This window comes from Pezoporus flaviventris, unplaced genomic scaffold, assembly GCF_033815535.1.
Source record: "Pezoporus flaviventris isolate CSIRO_AGI_PZ_B2104156 unplaced genomic scaffold, CSIRO_AGI_Pfla_v1 ptg000047l, whole genome shotgun sequence".
Lineage (NCBI taxonomy): Eukaryota > Metazoa > Chordata > Aves > Psittaciformes > Psittacidae > Pezoporus > Pezoporus flaviventris.
In genome coordinates, this window is record NW_026892595.1 from 10,836,279 (window position 1) to 10,858,364 (window position 22,086).

General features: G+C 39.6%; 1 protein-coding gene across 3 annotated transcripts in view; it reads right to left on the reverse strand.

The window, feature by feature from the left end:
- The window catches only part of SPAG6 (sperm associated antigen 6), a 38,128-nt gene extending 16,042 nt beyond the window's left edge, over positions 1-22,086 (reverse strand). For 2 of the 3 annotated variants that reach the window (XM_061468264.1, XM_061468263.1), the window contains exons 1-4: positions 21,959-22,086; positions 21,733-21,828; positions 10,218-10,384; positions 6,540-6,723 (exon numbers count right to left, since the gene is read on the reverse strand). In XM_061468264.1, the coding sequence (XP_061324248.1) occupies positions 6,540-6,723; positions 10,218-10,384; positions 21,733-21,828; positions 21,959-21,983 (472 nt within the window). In that variant the 5' untranslated portion in view covers positions 21,984-22,086. Of the gene's footprint in view, positions 1-6,539; positions 6,724-10,217; positions 10,385-21,191; positions 21,319-21,732; positions 21,842-21,958 lie in introns of those variants that run through there. The other variant, XM_061468266.1, reaches the window with a different exon arrangement.

Below are 22,086 nucleotides of genomic sequence, written 5' to 3' on the forward strand. Positions count from 1 at the left end.
CATCTGCATTTCAAATCAGCCCTCCTGGTTTCATAAACCGTGTGGACCAATCCACAACTGAAAAGAATGCAGGTCAATAGATGGACCTCCATTTACATGCACACATTTGAGGTAGATTAGGCTGAAATGGTTTGTTATTCTGTTTTCTTTTTCTTTTTTTAAAGTAAGCAGATGTCAGCTGTTTAAACCCTGGCTATTCTACACTGATCAATAGGAAAGCATTTTATGCATGGCTAACAACAACACAGAAAGCCAAAGTACCAAAATTTTACCAACCACCTAATTAGAGAGCATTTTACCCTCTTTAAATGATAAGCAGATATTAGCATAGATCAAATGCCAAAAACAGAAATACAAAAAACATACATAAAAGATTTATCTTACATAAAAGATTGAGAAAATGGAACTTGCAGATCAAAACTAGGCTTTGCTACCATCCATGGGACAAGACAGAATTTATACTTTAATGACATGAAACTGTTATCATACACAACTAGGCAAATAAGAAATATCATCAGTGGGATATTGTGTGTCTGAGACTAGTATAATATCCTTAACTAACTGCACCTTAAAGAAAAAGAGAAAAAAAGTCTGAGCACATGATTAGCTGACATGGACAAAAATTACACTATTAGACATTCATTAGCTCTCCCTGTGCATGCAGCATTAATCACAGTCCTAAAATAAGAATTACTGGATATCAGAAGCAAAATTTATACTATAACCGAGTTGTGCTATTTTAAAATAGCGCTGAAAAAGTGATAAAAATCATGGGGGATTCAATAATCTATTAGGTTCTTAGTTCAGTTGTGCTACACCTGATTATGCATATCCATTATTATCTTTAACATTTATCTTGACTTACAGTACCATGGCAACATATGGCTGTTGTATTTCAAGACTTTAACTTAGCTTTTGATTTACAGTCCATCCATAAAGAGATTTTCATACTAAGAAAAATATAGCATACTTCATTAAATATACATAGACTAATATAGTTTTTCATGAAATCTATGTCATATCATCATTACATTGTTAATATCCAAATAATGTTCCTGAACAGATTTGTTTTCAATTAATGAGTTATAGTCACACACTCCAATACATGCGATAAGCCAAATATTTACACTGTATGTTATTTTGCAATCTTTTAAAGGTAATATCATTATTACCTCACAAAATAATAACAAATAATGCAATCATTTTTAAACTAATACAAAATTAACCCTTTGGGATCACTTTTCAAATAACTGTTTGACTAAAAATATGAGTGCGCATCCTCCAAATATGCACAAATCCTAAAATTCCAACAAAACCCAAATATTGTATCTTCATTACAAATCTGAAATTAAATATACCTGAAACATACCTGAAAACTAGCTCGTCAATAAGAGGTATAGGATACATCTACCTTTTCGTGGAAGAAGACACACTTGATGTCCTCAAATCATAGTTTGATGCTATACACTGACCAAGTGGAATACGTCACATACTACTGACCAACAGTCCAGATCAATCCATGGGACTATGCCTCAGAAGCAACTTCCGAGCAACCAACTCAATTGCCTACAGTCTGCCAGGAAATTCTAATATCAGGAAAATAATGTCAAGAGGGACAGGATACCACTATAAGAATGGATTTCTTTGATGCCTTCTGAGATTAAATCACAAAGTTCAAGATAAAGACCAGTACTTCAAGGTCACAGCTTCACCTAGGCATGCAGAAGTAACCATAAAAGTTATTTTAAAAGAGCAAACTGATTCAATTCAGATCAGCTCTTGCTGATATAAGTCTGGTATCGTTTAAATACTGATGGTTACTGTTGGTCATGGTTAACTAAATGGTTCTTCTTCCAGTGCTGTTTATAAGGTTCATGGCTAATAATTTACCACATGGAGGGCTGGACCATGTGTCAAAAGAAAGATAAGCAGTAAACAGACTATAAGAAAAACAGGAAAGGTAAGGTAGGGACAAAGAAAACATAGATCTTTCCATCACATTCCCCTGCACACTCAGCCCAAAACTACAATTCCAAATATTAATGATTCTATGACAACTGTAATGATTTTTTTTTTTTTCCTCAAAATGAGACTCAATTAATGTTCTCACTTGGTAGAACAACTTTATTTCAGACTGTTGACCAAAAGATTCATGAAACTTTGCTATCCACTTACAAAACACAGGCGGGGAGGGAGAGGGGTGAGGGGAAGGATGAAAAAGAGTTAAAGGAGAAAAGGAGAGTTAAAAAAGAGTGGAAGGAGAGTTAAAGGAGAAAGTTGTCAAGAACAAATTTTTAAAAACAAATATTCAGTCAAAGAAATTTAAAAAGCTGGAACAAGTTACAAAAAAACTTTTATGAACACTGTGACAAGACTGCATTGTAAGGGTAAAGACAAGACCAATAGCTGCAGAGGAGAAAGACAGCAAAGAAAAACTTATTTATGGACATAATTCCACAGAAAGTTATGAAAACCCTGGGCTCAAAACTTCAGTCTGGGGTAGAGCTCGAGGAATCTGTCTAACTACATGATGGTAAAGTAAGACTTCTCCCTACCTGTGTGAAAGTAGGAAATGTTATTCCACATAACGCTTAGAGACAAGAGAAATAACACTCAAAATCCACCACAAACTAGTTCCTTTTGTCCAGAACAATATGAGGAAGATTTTCAAGTAACTATTTGACTAAATAGTTTATAATAATATATAGTAGTAGTTTATAATAATAGGAGATACTGAAGACATGACAGCACATAGGCATGGAGGTAGAAGAAAGATTGATAAAGAAAGACTTCAGAGTTTAAGACGTGAAAAGTGAATGAAGACGAGTCAACAAGATTCTGACTACATATCCACTGAAATCAGCAGGAAGTCTGAAAGTGGTGTTCTAAACTGGTTGGCAGTCATAGTATGGATTGATTAAATAAATAAATAAATATATGAAAAGATGACGGTGAGAAAGTGAATGTGCAGGCAGGTAGTCCCCAGAGAAGGAAAATCAGCTCTGAACAAATGCCATATTCACATAGTGCAGCAGCAGCAAACCTTTTCCTGGAAGCAAATGCAAGTTTCAGTCCAGACCAAGGTTCTCAGACAGACCCTACTGTGGTGGCAGGTGTATCCACACGAAATAACAGGGCTGACCAATAAAGCCCTCCAACACTATTTTCCCAAGGACTGTGTGATCATGTAGTGGCCACATAGGAAGAATGTGATCCCCACAGGTATTCCAAAGGCTGCACTTCAAAATCACAGGCTTATGCAGACCACTACAACCACAGTGCTAGAGATTCCACTGGAACCAGTGGGAAAACCCTTCATCAGCAGAAGAATGAAGGTCATTAATTACAAGGCAAGCTTAGAATCTGGACTAGACAAAGTTACTGCTAGCCTCACGTCACTGAAGAGCTGAGCCACCTGGTCTAACCTTGTAGCTGACCCTGCTTTGAGCAGAAAGCTAGACTACAGACCTCATGAGGTCTCTTCCAAGCTGAACTACCCTATGATCCTAAGAGTACCACTGCATGGCAGAAAATGAGCATAACTCTGCTCTCAGCAAATATGCTTGAGTATAGATAGTGGTGTTTATTTTTGTTTTCCTACCAATTTACAGTATGCCGAAGCAGGCAAGAGACAATTAATAAATTATACCTTTTATGTAGGCAAAGCAAATGGAAAGCTAAGTTGTTTGCATACTTCAAACATACATTTTGCATTTTAATAGTAACTGAATATGGTGTAAGTAAAAATTAACAAAATACTTTTCATGGACCTGATGGTATTTTGATGGTATTTAAAACACTTCACACTCAAACACAAATACTAGAAATAATGAAAGTCAAAATTAGACCACACTGATCTGTATGCTTTGGAGCAAGATCAGCATCTCAAATTCAGCTTAAAGGCAGCTTCAACAAAGAATAGAACTGCAAGAGCCATTCCTAAATTTTGGAATCTGACCTGGCAAAACTTCTAGTGTCTTGAAATCTCATGAAACATCTGTCTTGACCTAAAATCTTACAGGCCTTCTGGAGACATCTGTTCACAGAAGAACTACATTTTTGAGAGCCTGTTGTAAGAAGACAGTAGGGAACTTGCTAACCAGGGAATGTTTTCATTAGGAAGGAAAAAAAAAACAACGTATTTTTCAAAAATGTAAGTATTTTCATAGGAACACACACCACAGTTCCAAAAGTAGCTTTACCAGGTCATTCCTGATTAAAAGCAGAGAGACCCTGCCATTGCCAACAGTTCCCAGCAAATGCTGGGAGCCTTTGCTTGCATTCAGGGAGACAGAGGTTCACAACCTGCCTAAGACAGATGGGGACTTTAATCTGCTTCCCACATACATCCCAGACATAGGCCCTAAGCATTGAACTTTTCTTGCTGAGGCAAATAAAGCCTCCCCAGCCCCCAGTCTTTTCAGGAGAGAAAAATAAAATCTTGCCATAATGTTGTCCTAGCTTGGAACTGAAACAATTTTTGAAACTGAAAAACCATTTGTAGGTGGGGAAAACCATTTCACACCCGACTCCAAAAATAGAGTTTAAGCTGCAATATGTGTCCACAGACAGTCAATGACAGAAAATCATAACTGCTAAATTTTGCCAACACAAGCATGTGAGTCTAATTCAGAGCTTCTTGAACAGTAAACATCAGATGTTGATAAGAACAGGTCCATCTATCTTTGCATCCCATCTCCAACAATACCTTGTTGCAAAGGCATGCTTGTAGAAGTATAAGAAACATACTATGCACGGAGTCATCTTTCTTCAGTATAACTCCTCTACTTTCAGTAATCATTTTAGAGACTTCCTGCATTATAGAGGAAGGTAAATCCCCCAAACTGGCTGTAGCTAGGCAGAGAAAGAACATTTCTGGGGGGTTGTTTTTTGCTGGGTTTGGGTTTTTTTGTTGTTTGTGGGGGGTTTAGGGTGGGCTTTTTGGGAGAAGCAGGGGTGTGGGTTTTTGTTGGGTTTTTGGTTTAGGGTTTTTTTGGGGGGTGGTTTGTTTGGTTGGGTATTTGTTTCCTGTGCAGGTAGTTGGTTCGTTGTTTTTAACTGATTACACCTAGTGACATGTCTATGTCCTGATGCTTGTGGCTTGGTAGCACTCACAATTTCAACCTGATTTCTGAAAATGCTGATCTTATTGCTGGCATAAATTGAAATGAGACATGCACCCATTCACCATCAGTGAACAAATAATTCATAACCATGGAACTGAAATTTGTGCAGGGAGTTTGTTGTCTTCAACACCCCCACATCACCTCCTTTGCAGACAAGGCCATCACAAGTGAACTGGATCACCCTAAAGATCAGCCAGCATTCATGCAGTGAATAGCATGAAGGGCAATTGAAGTGTGTCAATATTGATTTATTGACATAACAAAACTACAGAAACGTTTATGTTAAGAGTAACATAGAGACACACACTACACACATTTATACAAATGATCATTTTCAAATGACACTTAAACAAACGTCTTTCAGATGGAAACAACAATTCTTTTCCACTAGGAGTGAGATTCAGACCCAGTGACCAAAAGATAAAAGGCCTTTACCGCAGAAGTGCCCCAAGCATGAATTCGTTCCCCAGAAAAAGCAGTCTGTCAGCAGGAAGGTGCCGACAACTTTGGAGTCAGTCCCAGTAAGTAAACTCTCTTTCTAAGTGGGAAGGGGAAATCCCCAATGCCTTCCACAGTCCAACATTCCATATCAACTGAATAAAAGAGAAAAAAATAACTTCCAAATTCAGTCTATGTATATTTTAGAGCCAAAACCAAACATAAATGCATGAGTTACTTACGATCCTAGATTAATATTAAACAATTTTAATTACCCTTTCCAGCCAGAAGTTTCTTCCTTAGTTATTTGACTCACAGCTCTAAACTTTTACTTGAACTATATAAATAGCTGGTAAAAGAATTATCAACCTTATGGATCAGCTTTTAAATAGGAACACAACACTGCCAGTGAGTTATACAACTGCTTGTGAGACAGCAGTGAACTTCTCAATATCAGATTCCTAGGATCTATTCCTGACCCTCAGAGATGAAGAGTGTGGTCTACTGGCTAGTGATAACATAGAAAGTGCACCGAATTTGGCACATTTATCCTGCAGGCACCGCTGCAAGCTAAATGAAACTTGGTTCTTCTTAGGCTTCTCCATGTTACTATGTTTATAAAATAAGAACTAATGTTAAGAGTAAGAAACTCTGTTCTACAGTAACAGTTACACAATACATAAAGGTTCTGAAATTTCTTCATGAAAGAGAATAAAGCCAAGCATCATTTACCAACCAGAGGCCCAATGCATCTCTTCTCAGAGCACCTCTCATAAGCAGACACTGCTGGTGTCAGACACGACAGTTCCTCACAAAAGATACAGCACTGGTGGATTGGTAAAGTACATTTCTGTTCCAAATTTAGAATTTTGTAACAGTAAAGCATCTTGTTCTATTTATGAACATTACAATAATGTAATTTATTATGTCTCACATAGCACTAAGCTGAAAGATAACACATGTGAAACCTGTTACCTGAATTGTGTCGGGCAATATACCCAAGTGCCCAAGATGCAGCTTCTTTGACTCCAGGGTCAAAATCTTCCAAGCAAATCACAAGCATTTCCAATGCTCCACACTGAACTACTGATTGAGCTAGCTGTGGAGAATGTTTACCAACTGCTCTTAGCACAAAGGCAGCTGCTTTCTTGTAGAAACGCTATACAAATCAGAAAAAAAAGAAAAAATAAAAGCTCTCACTAAGTAGTTCAAAGCATAATACAGTACAGACATGCATAAATTAAACTTTTTAGTAGTAGCAATATCTCATACAGATCCAAATCAGGACCACCAGACATCACACAAACAATGAACTTACAGTCCTTCTCTGAGACAGTTTATGATCTAAAATCTGCAGTAAGTGCATAAACAAACAGAAAAAATGAGAGGGCTAAGAGGATATGGGGAAAAGATAATAGTCTAGATAAGTCTGTTTGTTTAAGTCAGTAGTGAATGATAAAAGCTGCAAAAACAATAGCTCTTAATATATTTAACCAGATTACACAGGTTATGCGGGGCAAGCTTCTAAAATAACTCTACCCATCTGTGACACTTGCAAGGTTTCACAATTTCTAATATACCCTCACAACATCTCTGTGAGAAAACTTTGTTTACCTGTACAAACAGAAAACTGAGACACAAAGGATTAGATCCAGCAAAAGGGTTTAGCATCTGAATTCTGAAGTGCCTAAACCCACAGCTAAGACCCTGAAAAGCCATCCTACCAAACACCCAACATCAGATGGCCCTCAGTTTTGACCAGACTCCTGCACATGCCCAGAAACGGCTCTCTTTCAACAGGACTAAGCACCTTGGCACCTCTGTTGTAAGTTCAAGCAAAATCCAAGCACTTAACTCACTTCTATCTATCTCCCTCAGCATTGGACCAAATATGTTCTGAGCATATAGGTAACCATGCTATGTGTACCATGCTGCACACATCATGGGGTTCCACATAGTTTCTACTAAAAGCACAGTTAAAAGTCTTTCCTCCAAAATCACATTTTGGTCTTCTCCTGCAGTTTTGTAACTATCACTGGGATGTAGAAACTGAAGATTAAAATTATTCCCATCTTAGTTTCAAAATCCAGAGCCCAGCTAAAAGTTTTCTGGCCAGAAACAACCATGCTGTGAAACAGTTCACCTACCTCATGAAGCCACTGCACAGCAATGAGTGCAAGATTGTGCGACAAGTAATCTGCTGCTATGCCTATGTGCTGGGAGCATGCCCTCCAGCCTGGCAATTGACAGATCACCCCTGTGGACAGGCTGCAGAGGGCTCTCTCTCTCTGTACCAGCTGGCTTTAATCTTATTCCAAGGTGTTCAATTCTCCCCAGCTCTGCACAGGGAGCCTGGGCACTTGACAGTGCTAGATTCCTATTGATAAAGTACCCAAAAAGGTGAACAATGCAAAACCCACATCCCTTTTGGAACAAGTCCAGAGAAACAAAGAATCATGTGAGTGCTTTTGTGTTTCTTGTAAGGTGCCCGAACACCTTCAAAAGACTAAAATCTAAAGCACTAAGGTATGGTAATAGAAGAATATCTGCAGTGGCTCCACAGGAAGTAAAATGGACCCAGGCCCACTCCCTGGCCCTGAAGGAAGGTAACACAACATACCACACCCGTTCTTCTAAATTCTTCTCTCAAAGCACAATGGCCTCATCTACACTACTGGAGATGTGCTATCCCCCTAAACCACTTCCAGGCTTTGTTGAGTAGTTTGATGGTTGGTGTTGGCTAAAAGTTCATCAGAGAGCACGTTAACGATCTAAAGAGCCCTGTCACCTTCCAGTGCTCAGACACATGCCCCAACCCTCCTTAGTTTATCAGTACTGATATAAATGCTCAATGCCAAAAATCCAGTCTTCTAAGCTAAGGCCTACAAGCAAGTACCTTAAACACCATGTACAAGTAAACCATTAAATTTCATTTAGGGGAAACAGAAGTTAAGGGAAATAGTAAAGATACATTAGCTGAGGATTTGACTATTTAAGGTACTGTAAGTTTTGATGAACTCAGTTGTCCTATAGTTGTTTACACCAGTCTATGTCTGCAAATATGGATACGTTATTTCTGTTAAGTAATTATGCTCCTGGCAAAGTAAAACACATCTTTTGTTTTTGTTATTTAAAACACATTTATTTACAAACAAACCATATTCACAGGCACAGACACTGTAAAACTGTATTTTGCTCAGTTTAATTGACAAAACATTGATCTGGGATGTAACCCTGTAACTGTTCTCCCTAAATCAACAGAATCAGTATTTATAGTATCCTCAAAGAATCTGCTCCTTAAATGTAGATGTTGATAGACGAAGAGTGAATGTAATGAAAACAGGGTTTTTTGCTATGGGAAGTAACAAACTGCATGCATTGCTAAACTCTGTATGAACTGGATAATGAGTTTTCTTCACTTGCCCTCAGTCACCAAGGCATAGTAGGCTTTCCATGACCTAACACTAATCTTGCTGCTGCCCCAAGTGATGCTGAATTACAGTCATCTTGATGCAAGGACAGCACAGGCAGTAACATAGAAGACATAAATCAAGCTAATTTAGTGAGGTCTTAGAGTTGCAGCAGGGGGGTAGTTTCCAAAACAAAGCAAGAGTATAAGGAATTTTGTTCTTCACTTCAATATAGAAATAAAACAACCAAAATGGTTATAAAGTTGTCTAACTAAAACTTTAACTTTCCATACTATACCAGTATCTTGACATGAAGGTTTTTCTTTAGCTTTTTTTTTAAAGATGAATTGTATAGACAATGACCTATATGCACAGAAAAATATGCAAAGAGTACTTATGTTTTCTTCAAAAGATTAAAGATGAAAACATAGAGTTTTCCAAATTATATTTCAACTGAAATCCTACTTCTCCTAAATCTAATAAATCAAAACTGCAACTTAAGTATGGCTGTGGTATCAATCCACTCAGCTGTCTCTTTCCAGTTATTAGAAACCTTATTAAACAGTATTTCTGTTAATCTAGGTTAGAAACACTAGAAAGCTGGAATATATGCAAAACCTGAAGAAAAATGGCAGGAAAGGAGAGACACCAGCAGATTTATTTGTATTGCAATTGTGACTACACTTTTTTGTGTGTTTTTGACACACAAATACGAAGTTGAAAAACTTTCAGAATATTTTCCTGTGTTGGTCGATTGAAATTTCTCATGCTACAAATTTCTGAAAGGCTATGTTTGGAGATATTAAATATTTAATCACAGAAATTCTGGGGTTTACATGTATTTTACAAGTGTATCATTGACAAATCCTAGTCAATTAGCACTACAACTTTCAAACTGTCTCATTTTTAAGAGGGACCTTTTATAAAGCATCACTCAACATTTTAAAAACATAAGAGTGCCATGAATGTATTTCTTATAGTGCACTAAAAAGTAAGACAATATTTTAAAGTCAAGCTTATTTGAAGTCAAAGTTAGGCACACAGTACACACTGATCTCTCAGGGTTCAAACATACATGGTGTCTGTGACTCCAGCACATGTATTGCTATATTAGGATAACAGCAGATAGCTGATACAGAAAGGCTTCCCTTTCCCTGTGCATTAGTTAAATATATGTGTGTGTGTATATATATATATGTGTGTGTGTGTATATATATAACTTACGAAAACAATAATGCCTTACATTCTGCTCAGACAACGAACACAGGAGCTGTGGAAGAATGTCTCCCTTCACAACTGCCTCTGCCAGGGCATCGTTATAATTGGCAAGTCTCCCAAGAGCCAAAGCAGCAGTCTGTTGAATATTTGGGATGACATCCAGCAAAAGAGGTCTCAGCAAAGTCATTACACCTGAGTTATACCAAGAAGAGAAAAGCTCATTTGATAAGCAGACATTTTTCTAAACATTTGCTTTTATTCATAAAAACCTATTGAATTACTCTTCCAGGTAATAAGAACTTGAAGGAAATCCAGGTGTTCCACTGAAATGAAGTTGGCACTTGGATAGCACTGCTGATGCATAGCAATGTTTCTGCCCATTTTTCATAGGTACAAAACACTTCTGAAATATAAAAAAAAAATCACATGTAGAAATAAGCTACATTCAAACATCTACAAAATACAGATCTGAAAGCATATGCAAGAAAATAAGGTATATTCAAACATACATAAAATGCATGTGTTGAAGTATGCACAGGAAACTCCACCTGGAGGTCCTGGTGAGCTGACATTGGCATGTTGCTCATTCAGCATGCCAGCAGAACCTCTATGTTAAATTACACCAAATTATATTTCATCTATTATAAATCTTATTATTATTATTATTAGACTGATTTATTTGGGGACCAATATCCATAATACATTACACTCCAGCTGAAGATTTTATCATGTCATTATTTATGATATGCTTTCACTATTGAGTCCACCGTGTATCAGTTAAACATGAAAGAACATGAAAGTCCATTCTCTAAGGTAGTCTTACAATACATACTTGAAATTATAGGTGGGGTGAGCAGCTGTGACATGAACCATTAGCAGTTACAGGCTAAGAAAGTCCTTACATGGATAAAAACCTGGCTAAAAATAGGAAGTGGGAGGAGTAAACTTTCCATTCTTGCAATAGGAGGGAAGAGGTCACTGTGCAGTTCTGCAGGCCTCCCTGCTGGGACATGTGCCATTTAGTATTCACCTATGATCCGGAACAGCACGAACAGTGAGGTGAGATTTTGCTGTTGACCCAAAGTTATTCAAGGTAGTATCTGTGAGGAAAACTATAAGGAACTAGAGATTGAATGACTGGATAACAAAATGGCAAGTGAAATGGAACACATACAGGAAATACAATCCTAATGTCACATATGCAGTGATGAATCCCAAACAGATCACTACAACCCAGAAGAAAGATCTTGATCTTAGAACAGGCAGTTTCAGAGAGGTACCAGCTCATTGCTCAGAAGCAGAGAAGAAACTTTACCTACAGAAGTATCCAGAGTACTCAGGATTACTTGGAAAAGAAAAAACACCAAAGCAGGGACCATCATTATGCCACTGTATAAATCTATCCTATATTTAATACCCTCCCCTGGCAGTAGAACTGGAAAAGGTTCAGTGAAAGGTAACAAGGATGATCAAAGATGAACGGTCTGTATGTAGAAGCTTTTCCTACAGTTAAACTAAGCCCCTTCAATAAGAATATAACTGAGATACACCCAGTTACATAAAAACCATGATTTATAAGGTCTGGGAAGTGTATTACGATTCTTAAAAAGTGCTGTCCCTGTATCAGCTGCATGAATTAATACTTCTGAGCTTTATACCTCAGCCAGAAAGCAATGCTCTCTGAAGATGCAGAAGTGGTACAACAAAACACCAAACACTCAGAGCCACAGTCAGAAATCTCCATCTCAGTTCTTTCTACTACATTTGTTTGCTAACAAAAATAAAGATTTCGCAGGGTAACTGTGGAAGAAAGTAACACTTCCTTTCTCAAGGCCTCACATGGTTCTGAGCACTGAACAAAGTATTTTGGTACGACAGTCTCGCAACAGTGGCATCACCGCCTGATGGCAAGTAGCACCCAAGTGTTGAACAGGGATACACCACGACCAGGGAAGCTAAGTGCCTTAGAGCAAGGAATAGTCCAAAGGGATGGAGGCTGTAACAAGTCACACCAGTAACACACTTCTGCGTAGAAAGACACTGAACTGAAAAAGGTAAGCTGAGCAGCAGTGTAATTCTCACAGAGAACATTTAATTTACGTTAGAAACAAACTGCTTCCAGCAAGAAGAAAATAGCCTAATAATCTATACATGGCTCCAAAAGGGTGGCGGGGGGCAAAAGTAACCATGGAGGCCATGCCGACCACTAATGAGTTTGTCCTGGGAAGGTCAATACTCCAGACAGAAGCTGCACTGCCATGAGAGGTATGACCACGCTGGATGTTCACAATTCAAAATAACACAGACCTCAGGGGGGCATGCAGTAAAAGGAGAAAAGCAAAATGAAACTGTGATTTCTAATAGCATTACAGAAACACCAAAAGTGGCTCTGTAACATGCATTAATTGAGCATGTACATGTAGAACCTATGGAAATAGGTCTGTAGTGTAGCTGGCAGCTGCTTGCACTTCTGTCAAAGCCACTGGGAGCTGAAAAAGGCCTCCTATGTACCAAGACAAAAGCTTGATCCTCCAGTATTGTAACAATCAATGTGAATTCATTTTGCACTTTGCAGAAATCACTACTCCAGAATGTGGTCATCATACTGATATCTTCTCACAAGCCCTCCCAAATAGCAGGTATGATCTCATTAGCAGGTTATGTTTCATATCAAAATGCACCAAGTACTTTATATGACAAATTAAAAAAAAATATGTGAGGTGGGGCCAACCCCACATATCACTTATAGTGAGCTATTGTCCAGCAAGTCACCTGAACCCTCTATGGGAGGGCATTCTTGTCCTTCCCTCTAACATCAGTTGCATGGTCAATCAACTCCTGAAATTCCTAAGGAGACCTCATGCTGTTCTGATGCTATTTACACTGAAGGTATTTTAGTAGAGCAGAAACAGAACTAGTACACTTGTATTTAGTGTACAGACAATACAAACCCAAGATTATTTAATAAATAAAAAAGGGGGTGAGGAGGTAAAAAATTAGTTTTACTGCTATAAAAAAGACTGTTAGAAGTGGTTGGGAGAGAGCAATAGAAGCACTTTAGCATACAGTGCCCTAACCCTAGAAAAGCCAACAGGCTGATGGGTGAGACATTCAACTACAATGTAGCAGACGTTTGAGTTCTGGTGGTGGTCTCAAACTGCAGTGACATTTAAATAGACTAGAATCACTTTACCCGGGAGGAACCCATGAGTTAGATCCAGACCACATGACAAGTTTCTGGTCTGCATGACATACCTAGACACCGCAAAAATGTAAAACCACATTTAAGAAAGCTTACACACACATATGTTTTGAGTTGTGCTAAATACAAGATTTATATAATATGCGTTTTCAAGATTAGCTGATACAGATTTCACTTTTAGAATAAGCTAAAAAGCCTTGAGCCTGAAAATGCTTCTAAGCAGCAAGCCTCCCCATGACCAATACCACTCATTTCATGGTAATACAAACCATGTAGAGCTTGGTGATGACATTTAAGTGCCAGCACAAAACATTCTATTGCTAATTATTTTAGCTGATGAAACTGAAGGTGAGGAAAGAGATGAAAAATGAAATGGTAGTTACTGTTTGAAGAAAAGACACAAGATGGTAAAAACAGGGCTCAAAAAAAAAACCCTAACCAGTAAATGGATGGAAAAGGTTCAGAAATAATAGAAACTGTGCAGATCCTTAAAGAGACTATATTTTCTTAAAGTGATGCCTGAATGTGAGAAAAGACGGCAAATAAATAGTTATGATGACAACAGCTTTGGAGTAACAAAAAAAAAAAAAAAACAAAAAAACAAAACCAAAACTCAATTCCTGTTATTATACAAGCCTTATAGTGACATCAAATTAACCAAGAATTGAGAGATGTGTATAGGCCTAGATTACGCTTGTGCATTGAATATAATTAAAAGCTTCTACCTCTGCTTCCCACCTTCCCTAAAACCAGTTTCTTTCTCTGCATCGAGATGCTATCAATTATGTGACTCCTCTGCAAGACCCACTGCCTGAGTTTTCACCATTATCATGATTTTTACATCTTCAGCAAACTGAGTATTTCTTTCTTTACAGCACTTAGAAAAAATAAACAATTCTGAGAGTGTGAAAACATCTACCCTAGGGACTATGGTCTCCACTAAAACACCTATAGGAAAAACAAGATGTTCACTCTTCCTTCTGTCACTTTTGAAGATAGTGCTGGAAAGGACAGACATGCCTGACACAGGAGGAGGCTTTCCTGTCCTGGGCCCGACCCAGCTTTCTCCCAGACACAGCTGGTTTTGGTGAGCTGCTCTATTTGATCTTTTCCTTTCTTTTGACTATCCTGTCTGCAGCAAAGTCTAACCCCCTTTTCCAAAGAAGTCCAAGCCAAGATTCCTACTGGCATTTTGAGTTAAATTCAAATACATTTAATATTGTCTTAGAGCAGGAAAATAGGTAAGAACCTTCCAACAACTTCTTTTTACTTCTACCATTCACTCAAGTGAACAGGGCCATACAGAGCAGGGAGTAACAGTGTCCTGCTGCTGAAACCTTTAGGAGAACTCTTTGGCCTTCTTCTAAATAAGTCTGTTGTGACAGAAGTAAGAAATTCATTAACTAATTCAAAGGCAACAACACAGAAACTAAACTACAAAATAAGGCCCTTAGACCACTGGACTAGATTTGTTTTGGAAGAGTTCCCACTAGCAACTCAGAGTAAGAAAGAATTACTGCCAAATACCCTCTTGCATCACAGAAAAACTTGACTGACCTTGGGCAAGGAATGATTCCACTTTCCATCCTCAGTTTCCCACTCAGATTTATTTCAAAGAAAGACACACTTTAGAAGCTTAATCACCCTTAACACACACTTCTGAAGTGGAACTGCTGTGCACAGGCCTGATGCGCTTCTTTTTAGTAAGCAAGTGCTGGCTGCTGCCTATCTGGAAAAAAAAATCCACTCGAGGCAGTGGCAGGCTCCAACTTTTTCCATTCCAAGTTCCAGTAGCCAAACAAATAGTCACTATTCTGGAGATAGCAATCTTCATTGGTCATTTTGATTTTGGGGGGAAAACCACCTGGAAGTCACACAGAATCACTCTATCCTCCTCCTCTTACTCTTGCCAAACCCTTGCCAAACATGAATAGTCACAAGTCAGAGAAATGTCACTCTACATTTGAAATTCTCTCCATGTCTGAACCTGAAGACGACCACTCCTATCCTATTCTCCTTCTTTAAAAACAAGATTTATTTCTGCTTTAAAACATAAATGTGGAAAAAAGTAATTTTACTTAGTGTTGCCTCTGGACGCACTTATCTTGAAGATGCTGTCCTCCTAATTTATGCTATGGATCAAATACAATGTTGTCTTTTCATTTTTGTGTCCTATCTGTTACACTAAGAACATTCACCAAGCTTACCATTAGCACTCAAACATTCATCATTCACCTTGATTCTTGAGGGCTCCTGATATCAAATTCAGCTGATTTAGCAAGGAAATAAAATGGAAATTTATTTCTGCCTCACCCCAATTCCTTATCTTCAGCTACCAACCACCCTTTCCTACAAGCAGCACAGCTGTGAGTTTTAAGCAGAAGACTTGAATTTCCCAGAAGAATAGCAACAGAAAACTTTCACACTCCTTTTGACACAGCCTCTTCCTGAGATGATGCAGTATGCATGTCTCAAGTACATGCTCTGCAAGTGTGACTCACCCCGAGAAAGGACTCCTCACTGCAACAGTTCCAGGCACAACACAGCTACAATCATTCAAATATCAAATGCAACATAAACACCACTTGGTAACAGAGACTCTGAGTAATCAAGTAGTTCACACAGCAATTACCAGATGGGGTTGGACATAATGCAGATTCAGTTTGACAGTGGGACTGGAGACTTCTGGAAGGATAGAGGAGCAGCAAGTTGTTCCTCCTTACAAGATGATCTGGCTGGTATTTTCCCAAACACTGTTTCTGCATTAATGAAGCAGAACTAATCCTGTTCCAAGAGTACAGAGTTTCTGAAAATGCCCCTCATGGAACTAGTTAGTGGCCACCACACAATCCTTCATAGACACACCAAAACCAATGTGGTCACAAGGAGGTGCTGCTTTTTAGTGACCACTTGCTAAGATGAGACTGAAGTTCCTAACAAATTCTGGCTTTGAAATTTTACGCAGAAATCTCTTCCAAACAGGCCAGGAGGTGGAGAGGAGGAGCATTTCTGGAGCAGTTGAGCTTTCAGTTGAGTTACAGTAAAAGCCAGCCCTCCCGCTTTAGCTACTTTTACCTTTTCTTTGTCATCTCTCTGGTACTTTTCTCAATATACAGCTTCCTTCTTCCTTTCATCACACACCACCATGTCCTCAAGCCTTGGGAAAAGCCACTCTCCTCACTTGATCTATTACAGCTCCTTTTGCCTTTGATGCTACGTTGCATATGCCTCTCCTACTTCTCCCACTAAAGCTCAGCAAAGCTTTCAAATCAAAATTAAAATAATTACAAACAAATTAAAAAAAAAAAAAAAAAAAGCATCCTTCACAAGACAGCGTGTATAAACCCAAATGTTGAAAACTGGCTATATGGGGGCACTGGAGTCTGTCCATTCATATCCACTTGCAAGGTCCAGGTAGAGCAAGAACACAGGTGCTTTATAGGAGCAGCTCTTTCTGCACAGCTGACTCAAAAGCCATCCTCCCTACACACCCTGTGCTCCCAGCAGGCTTTCTACAAAGCACTGTCCTACCAGAGCATATTCTTCCATATAATTTAAAATATGGAATTACATTCTGAAATCTGTTCCCAGAGTCTGATCCTCCTTACACAGGGTCAAGTGTCCAACTGTCATGCTCAAAATAGGTACGCTTATAATATGGAAGAGAGGTTGAGAAAAGCATGAGCAAAAAGACTCAGTGTAGTTGGATGAGGGAAATAAATTTGAACCATCTTGTCTCAAAAACAACAACTCCTCAAACCACGGTAAAGATCTGGAAATACAGCTTTTAAAACCTGTGACCACTAGAATAGCTCTGAAGCTGGGAGAGAACCAGTGCTCAAGACACCATCTCTTACCTGATCAAACCAGACCATGAAGTAGGTAAATCTGCCATGCCACCAGGGTTTGTGGTGGAGCCCTGCCCCCCAGGCTATACCCTCTTGCCAATGCAGATTGTGAGGAACAGAAACAGGAGAAGATGCCCAGAGGTAAAAGAGGAGGAGAGGACTCACTCCTGAAACATAGCTTGTTATGCTAGGGTGCAAGGCTTACAAGTAGCTTCACACCAGGCAGAAAGGAAAGCAGACCTGGGCTCAGGGTTGTGAGCTGACAGAATGGGAGGATAGGTGGAACAGATTCACTGGGAAAGGGTCTTCCTTTACACTGACATTCTGGAGCTTTCCTAGCACCCTGCCTTAAGTAGGTAAGGCAGAGGAACAGAAGTTGAAGTTATCTGCCCAAGATGATAGATACCCCAGCAGCAATGAGAAACGAACACAGGTAAGGTCCCATTATGACACACAGGCTGCTAGACCCCACAGCTCCAAAATTCTTTTCCCACGTTCAAGACTCAGCTTTCCCTATGACTTCCATAGTCATTACACTTAAGAATGTGATCAGCCCAAAGAAAGAGGTTAAAGTGCCAATTCTGTAACATCTTTTAAGTCAAAGGCTAAGTTCCAACACTAAACCACTTCTTACTCCCAACAGTATCCTTAAATAACTTACAAATTAAAAGCAACAAGCCTATCACAAGCTCTAATGCAAAATAAATAAAAACCTAATTCATACTATGAGAAAATACAAAAATGAACATTCAGAAGTAATTCAAGTCTTCTTCTGATACATTTACTAATGAATTGTAAATGCCTCTAAAAAAATTATCAGAACAAAATGCTATTTCAAAGGAACTATTATTTACAGAGTGCTGCACTTCACAATGCAGATGAATAAAGGAGAATTAGAGTCCCAGTGACTTCCACTCTTAGAAATCTATTGGAACCAGCCAGATTTTCTCCTACATCTCCTACAAGACAGAAAGCTGACTAAATCTCAGTGCAAGAAAGAGAACTCAAGATCATCTGCCATTATAATTGAAAATAGTCTGTTTCTATGCCTTTACATTTCGGAAGAGTGAGGGGGTGTGGAGCTCAATAATGCATCCCAGTACCAAACTTCGTAAGCTGTAGCTGCCAAATGAACATATTTATTTTTAAAGACTATGTTTAAAACCATTACTACCAAAGTAACTTCTGCCACTAGTCAGCAGCTCTCCAGAAATGAGATTTGATAAATTAATTGTCTGTCTTTGTTCCAAGTAAGTATTTACTAAACAGAAAAACTTCAGAAGTTTTGGAGATTTATTTTTTTAAGTATCCATTAATTAGACATTCAAACAACAAACCCTGTGATGATTATTCATGGTAGGTATTCCACCACAAAGAACAACCCAACCACAGAGCTGGAAAACACCCGGGAATGAGTTCTGACAAAGGAATTTCTCTGATCATTCCTTGCACTTCCCTGCCACGAGAAAGCTGTTGAGCTCCTAGGCACAGATCCCCCAGGACATTCCTCAGCAGAAAGCATCAGTGCCCTGTAAACTTGTCAAAGCCCAGGGCCAGATTCCAGTTCCCTGGTTAAAACCACTTATAAGGGGATTTCTGCTCAGTTGGAAAGGCAGCTCCAGAGCTTGATGAGATACAGAAGCCTCAGAAGAGGGATGCTCTGGGAAAAGGTGGGCTTCCTGTTGGCCCTCTCTGACCTTCTTTCTAGCTTGTCAGTTCCCCCTCCTTACAGGTCATACATAGGAGTCTCCACGATAATGGTACCTCAAAGTTTCTCAACAGCCAAGCCAGCATAAGAAACTCCCACCTCTGATCCTGGCCACTTGCTCCCCTCCATGCTGCCATCTGCCATCTCCTAATTTGAAACAATACCACTGCTTGTACCTGGTTTAATACCACAGAAGCAGGGCTTACAGTGTAGTAAAGAACTGTTTTTTTAAATACACTTCCATCTTTCATGATGTTAGCATGGTGTCCAGAGGCACCTCCACAAAGCACAAGGTCTTAAACTAGTATTTACTTTCCTCACAAGATATTAAGTATTTATCAAAAGGACTTCTATAAATGTGACGAAACAGTTTATTCCTTGAGCACTGATCTCTCACTGCTACCAGTCTGAATCTCAGACATTCTAGGAATATAAACCAAGGCAAGTAATACAACAGTACAGTACATTTTAAGGGCTCAATTTTGTTTAAATTCGAGTCACTGTAATCTTGACTTCTGCTCCAGCAAGAAGAAGACTAAATCCTGACAACCTCTGAGATCTAACCAAAGAACCATGCAAGATGACACTAACTCCTACAGCTAATAGAAAATGACAGCAGGCAAAGACTTTCTGCATCTTCTTAAAACAGCCATCTCCCTAAGGGATACCTAACTTTCTTTACCAGAAGAAGAAACAAGCCCCCAACCCTTTTATATATGGGTTTATACAGAAATGCATGCATAGACAGACATACTTCTTTCTCAAATCACTGCTTCAGAGCTCATTGGATCAAGACCACAAAAGGCATGCCAGTAACCTGCTAGAAAGCAATGTCTTGAAATATTTGGTTAAGTGCTTAAAAAAAAATACCATCAAATGAAGTTTTATTTGGTAGGGGATTTTAAAAGCCACTTAATAACATTTAATTAGGAGGAGGTTTTAAAACCTGCATCTAGAAAAAGTCAAAACTAACAGCCATCATTTTAATTATATAACTATGAATCAGTTTTAAAGGCACATGTTGGGGAAGACACTAAAATATTTGTGGGCCTCAAGCATTCAAACAAGTTGTAATAGGAAAGGCTGGAAAATTCAGACATTCCCCTCTTTTCTAACATCTGAAAAGCTAAAGCCTACAAAAAAGCAGCTCAATAAAAGAATGAGCCAGGAAGGATGGCAACCTACACAAATGCACATTTCCACATTACTACCCCAGAGCGTGATCCTTGTACAGTTAACCTTCAAACCAACACCTGCTGTGCCCAGAAGAAAGTTTCAGGCCTCTGAACTGATTTCTTCTGTACAAGCAATAAATCAGTTCTGAGGTGGAGCTACCAAACAGATTACATCAAATAATTATTTTAAGAATAAATAAAATGTAATTAAAGTTAGCTTGGCACTTTGCTTGCTTTCTTTAAGTAAGAGACTTTCTGCATTTTTAAAAACAGTGAAGCTAAGAAGCCTGCTTAAATGTGATCTCTGTCAGTAGCTAAAACCAGAACTGTTAATAGACACAGAGGGACCTCTTCTTACAAATGAGGCATAAATTATTCCTATGGCCAAGATGTCCCTTTGGTAAACAGAGCTCATTTGTATAAACTAAAGAAGGGGCATTAACTCACTAAAAAATACCAAGAGGCACAACAAGCTAATGCAAGAGGCCTGGTGTCAACATGTCACTCCGATAATCAAAGCAAATGTTTCCTTAACAAGAATTTAAGTAACAGATTTTCAATAAAACCATTTTAATAAACAGCTGTAAATACAATAACAAAAAGTTGAAAGCATTTACACGATTTCGTTTCTTTTGTTTGTTTGTTTGATCCCATTGTATCTCAGAAAAGACTGACAGCTTTACTAGATTTGGGAAACAAGAATTAAAAACAAAATCAAGACAAACCAAAACATAATCAATTCATGAATACCATATGGTAAAACAGCTACTGATTTACAGCACTTTTTCAAACTGTCTTTCAGGTAATCAGTTACTGAGCAGTTCTTTTTCCTCTTTAAACCTCAGGAACTTTGGCCAAGCAGAGTGGGTCTGCCAGATGCCAGCAGCACAACAGCTGGTAGAATTGCTCCCGCAGCTCCTGTTTCTAAAAACGCTCAATTTGGTTCACGACATCCCACGACAGCAATATAACAAAAGCGGCTCCCTTTTTCAACCCAGCAAATCTGCTGGCGAAAAGCACTGAAGAATTCAGGAACAACTTATAAAGCCAGTATAAAAACAGCTACTTCTAAAGCAAGCTTTCCTAAGCAAGTCGTGCTGGCTTCACAGGGAATTCAGCTTTCTGCGCTTCACGTAAAGCTGTATTGGAAGCACAAAAAAGTACATTAAGTGGGTTATACGGAGAAAATTTCCCTGAAATAGAAATAAATTATGAGATCACAGCCAGAGACATCTACCTCAGAAACACAGAACAGAAAACACAGACATAACTCCGCACACAAGCGGGACCAGCCGCGCTCGCAGCTGACGGACGAGCCTACTGTAACCTCCCCACGGCGCCGCAGGGGACTCAGCAAGCCCAGCCTCGCACCGCGGAGTCGGGGGACAGCCAAATCCTATTGGGAACAAACCTCTGGAAAACTAAGCAGCCAGCCTGGCGGGGAAGAGAAAAGGGAAAAGAAAACCAGGGACTCGCTCCGGACAGCCCCGCAGTCCCGGGCCAGCCCCTGCCGCGCTCGCCCTTCCCTGCCCTGAGCGTTACGCAGCGGCTCCGGGACGCGGAAGCCGGCTCTCAGTTGGAGAAAAGGAAGGGGAGCGGGCGCGTACCTGCATTTTGGAGGGTATCGATGTTCTGCGGCCGGGCGGCGAACTCAGCCACCGCCTGCACGAACTGCGTCCGGGCGCGCTGGTACTGCTCGAAAACTGCGGGCGGCAGCGCCGGGGCACCGGATTAGCGGCAGTGCCGGGGCACCGGGTTAGCGGCCGTCCCGCTAGCCCCGGTCCAGCCCCGGTCCAGCCCCGGTCCAGCCCCAGCCCCGCCGCCCCGGCCTACCTTGCAGGACCTGCCTCTGGCTCATAGCGGCAGCGCCACAGCAGGCTGCGCACCCGCGCACGGCCGCACTCTGTGTACTCGTTGCCCTGGAAACCGGGCGGAAGTCGCGCCGCGGGGGGAGAGGCGGG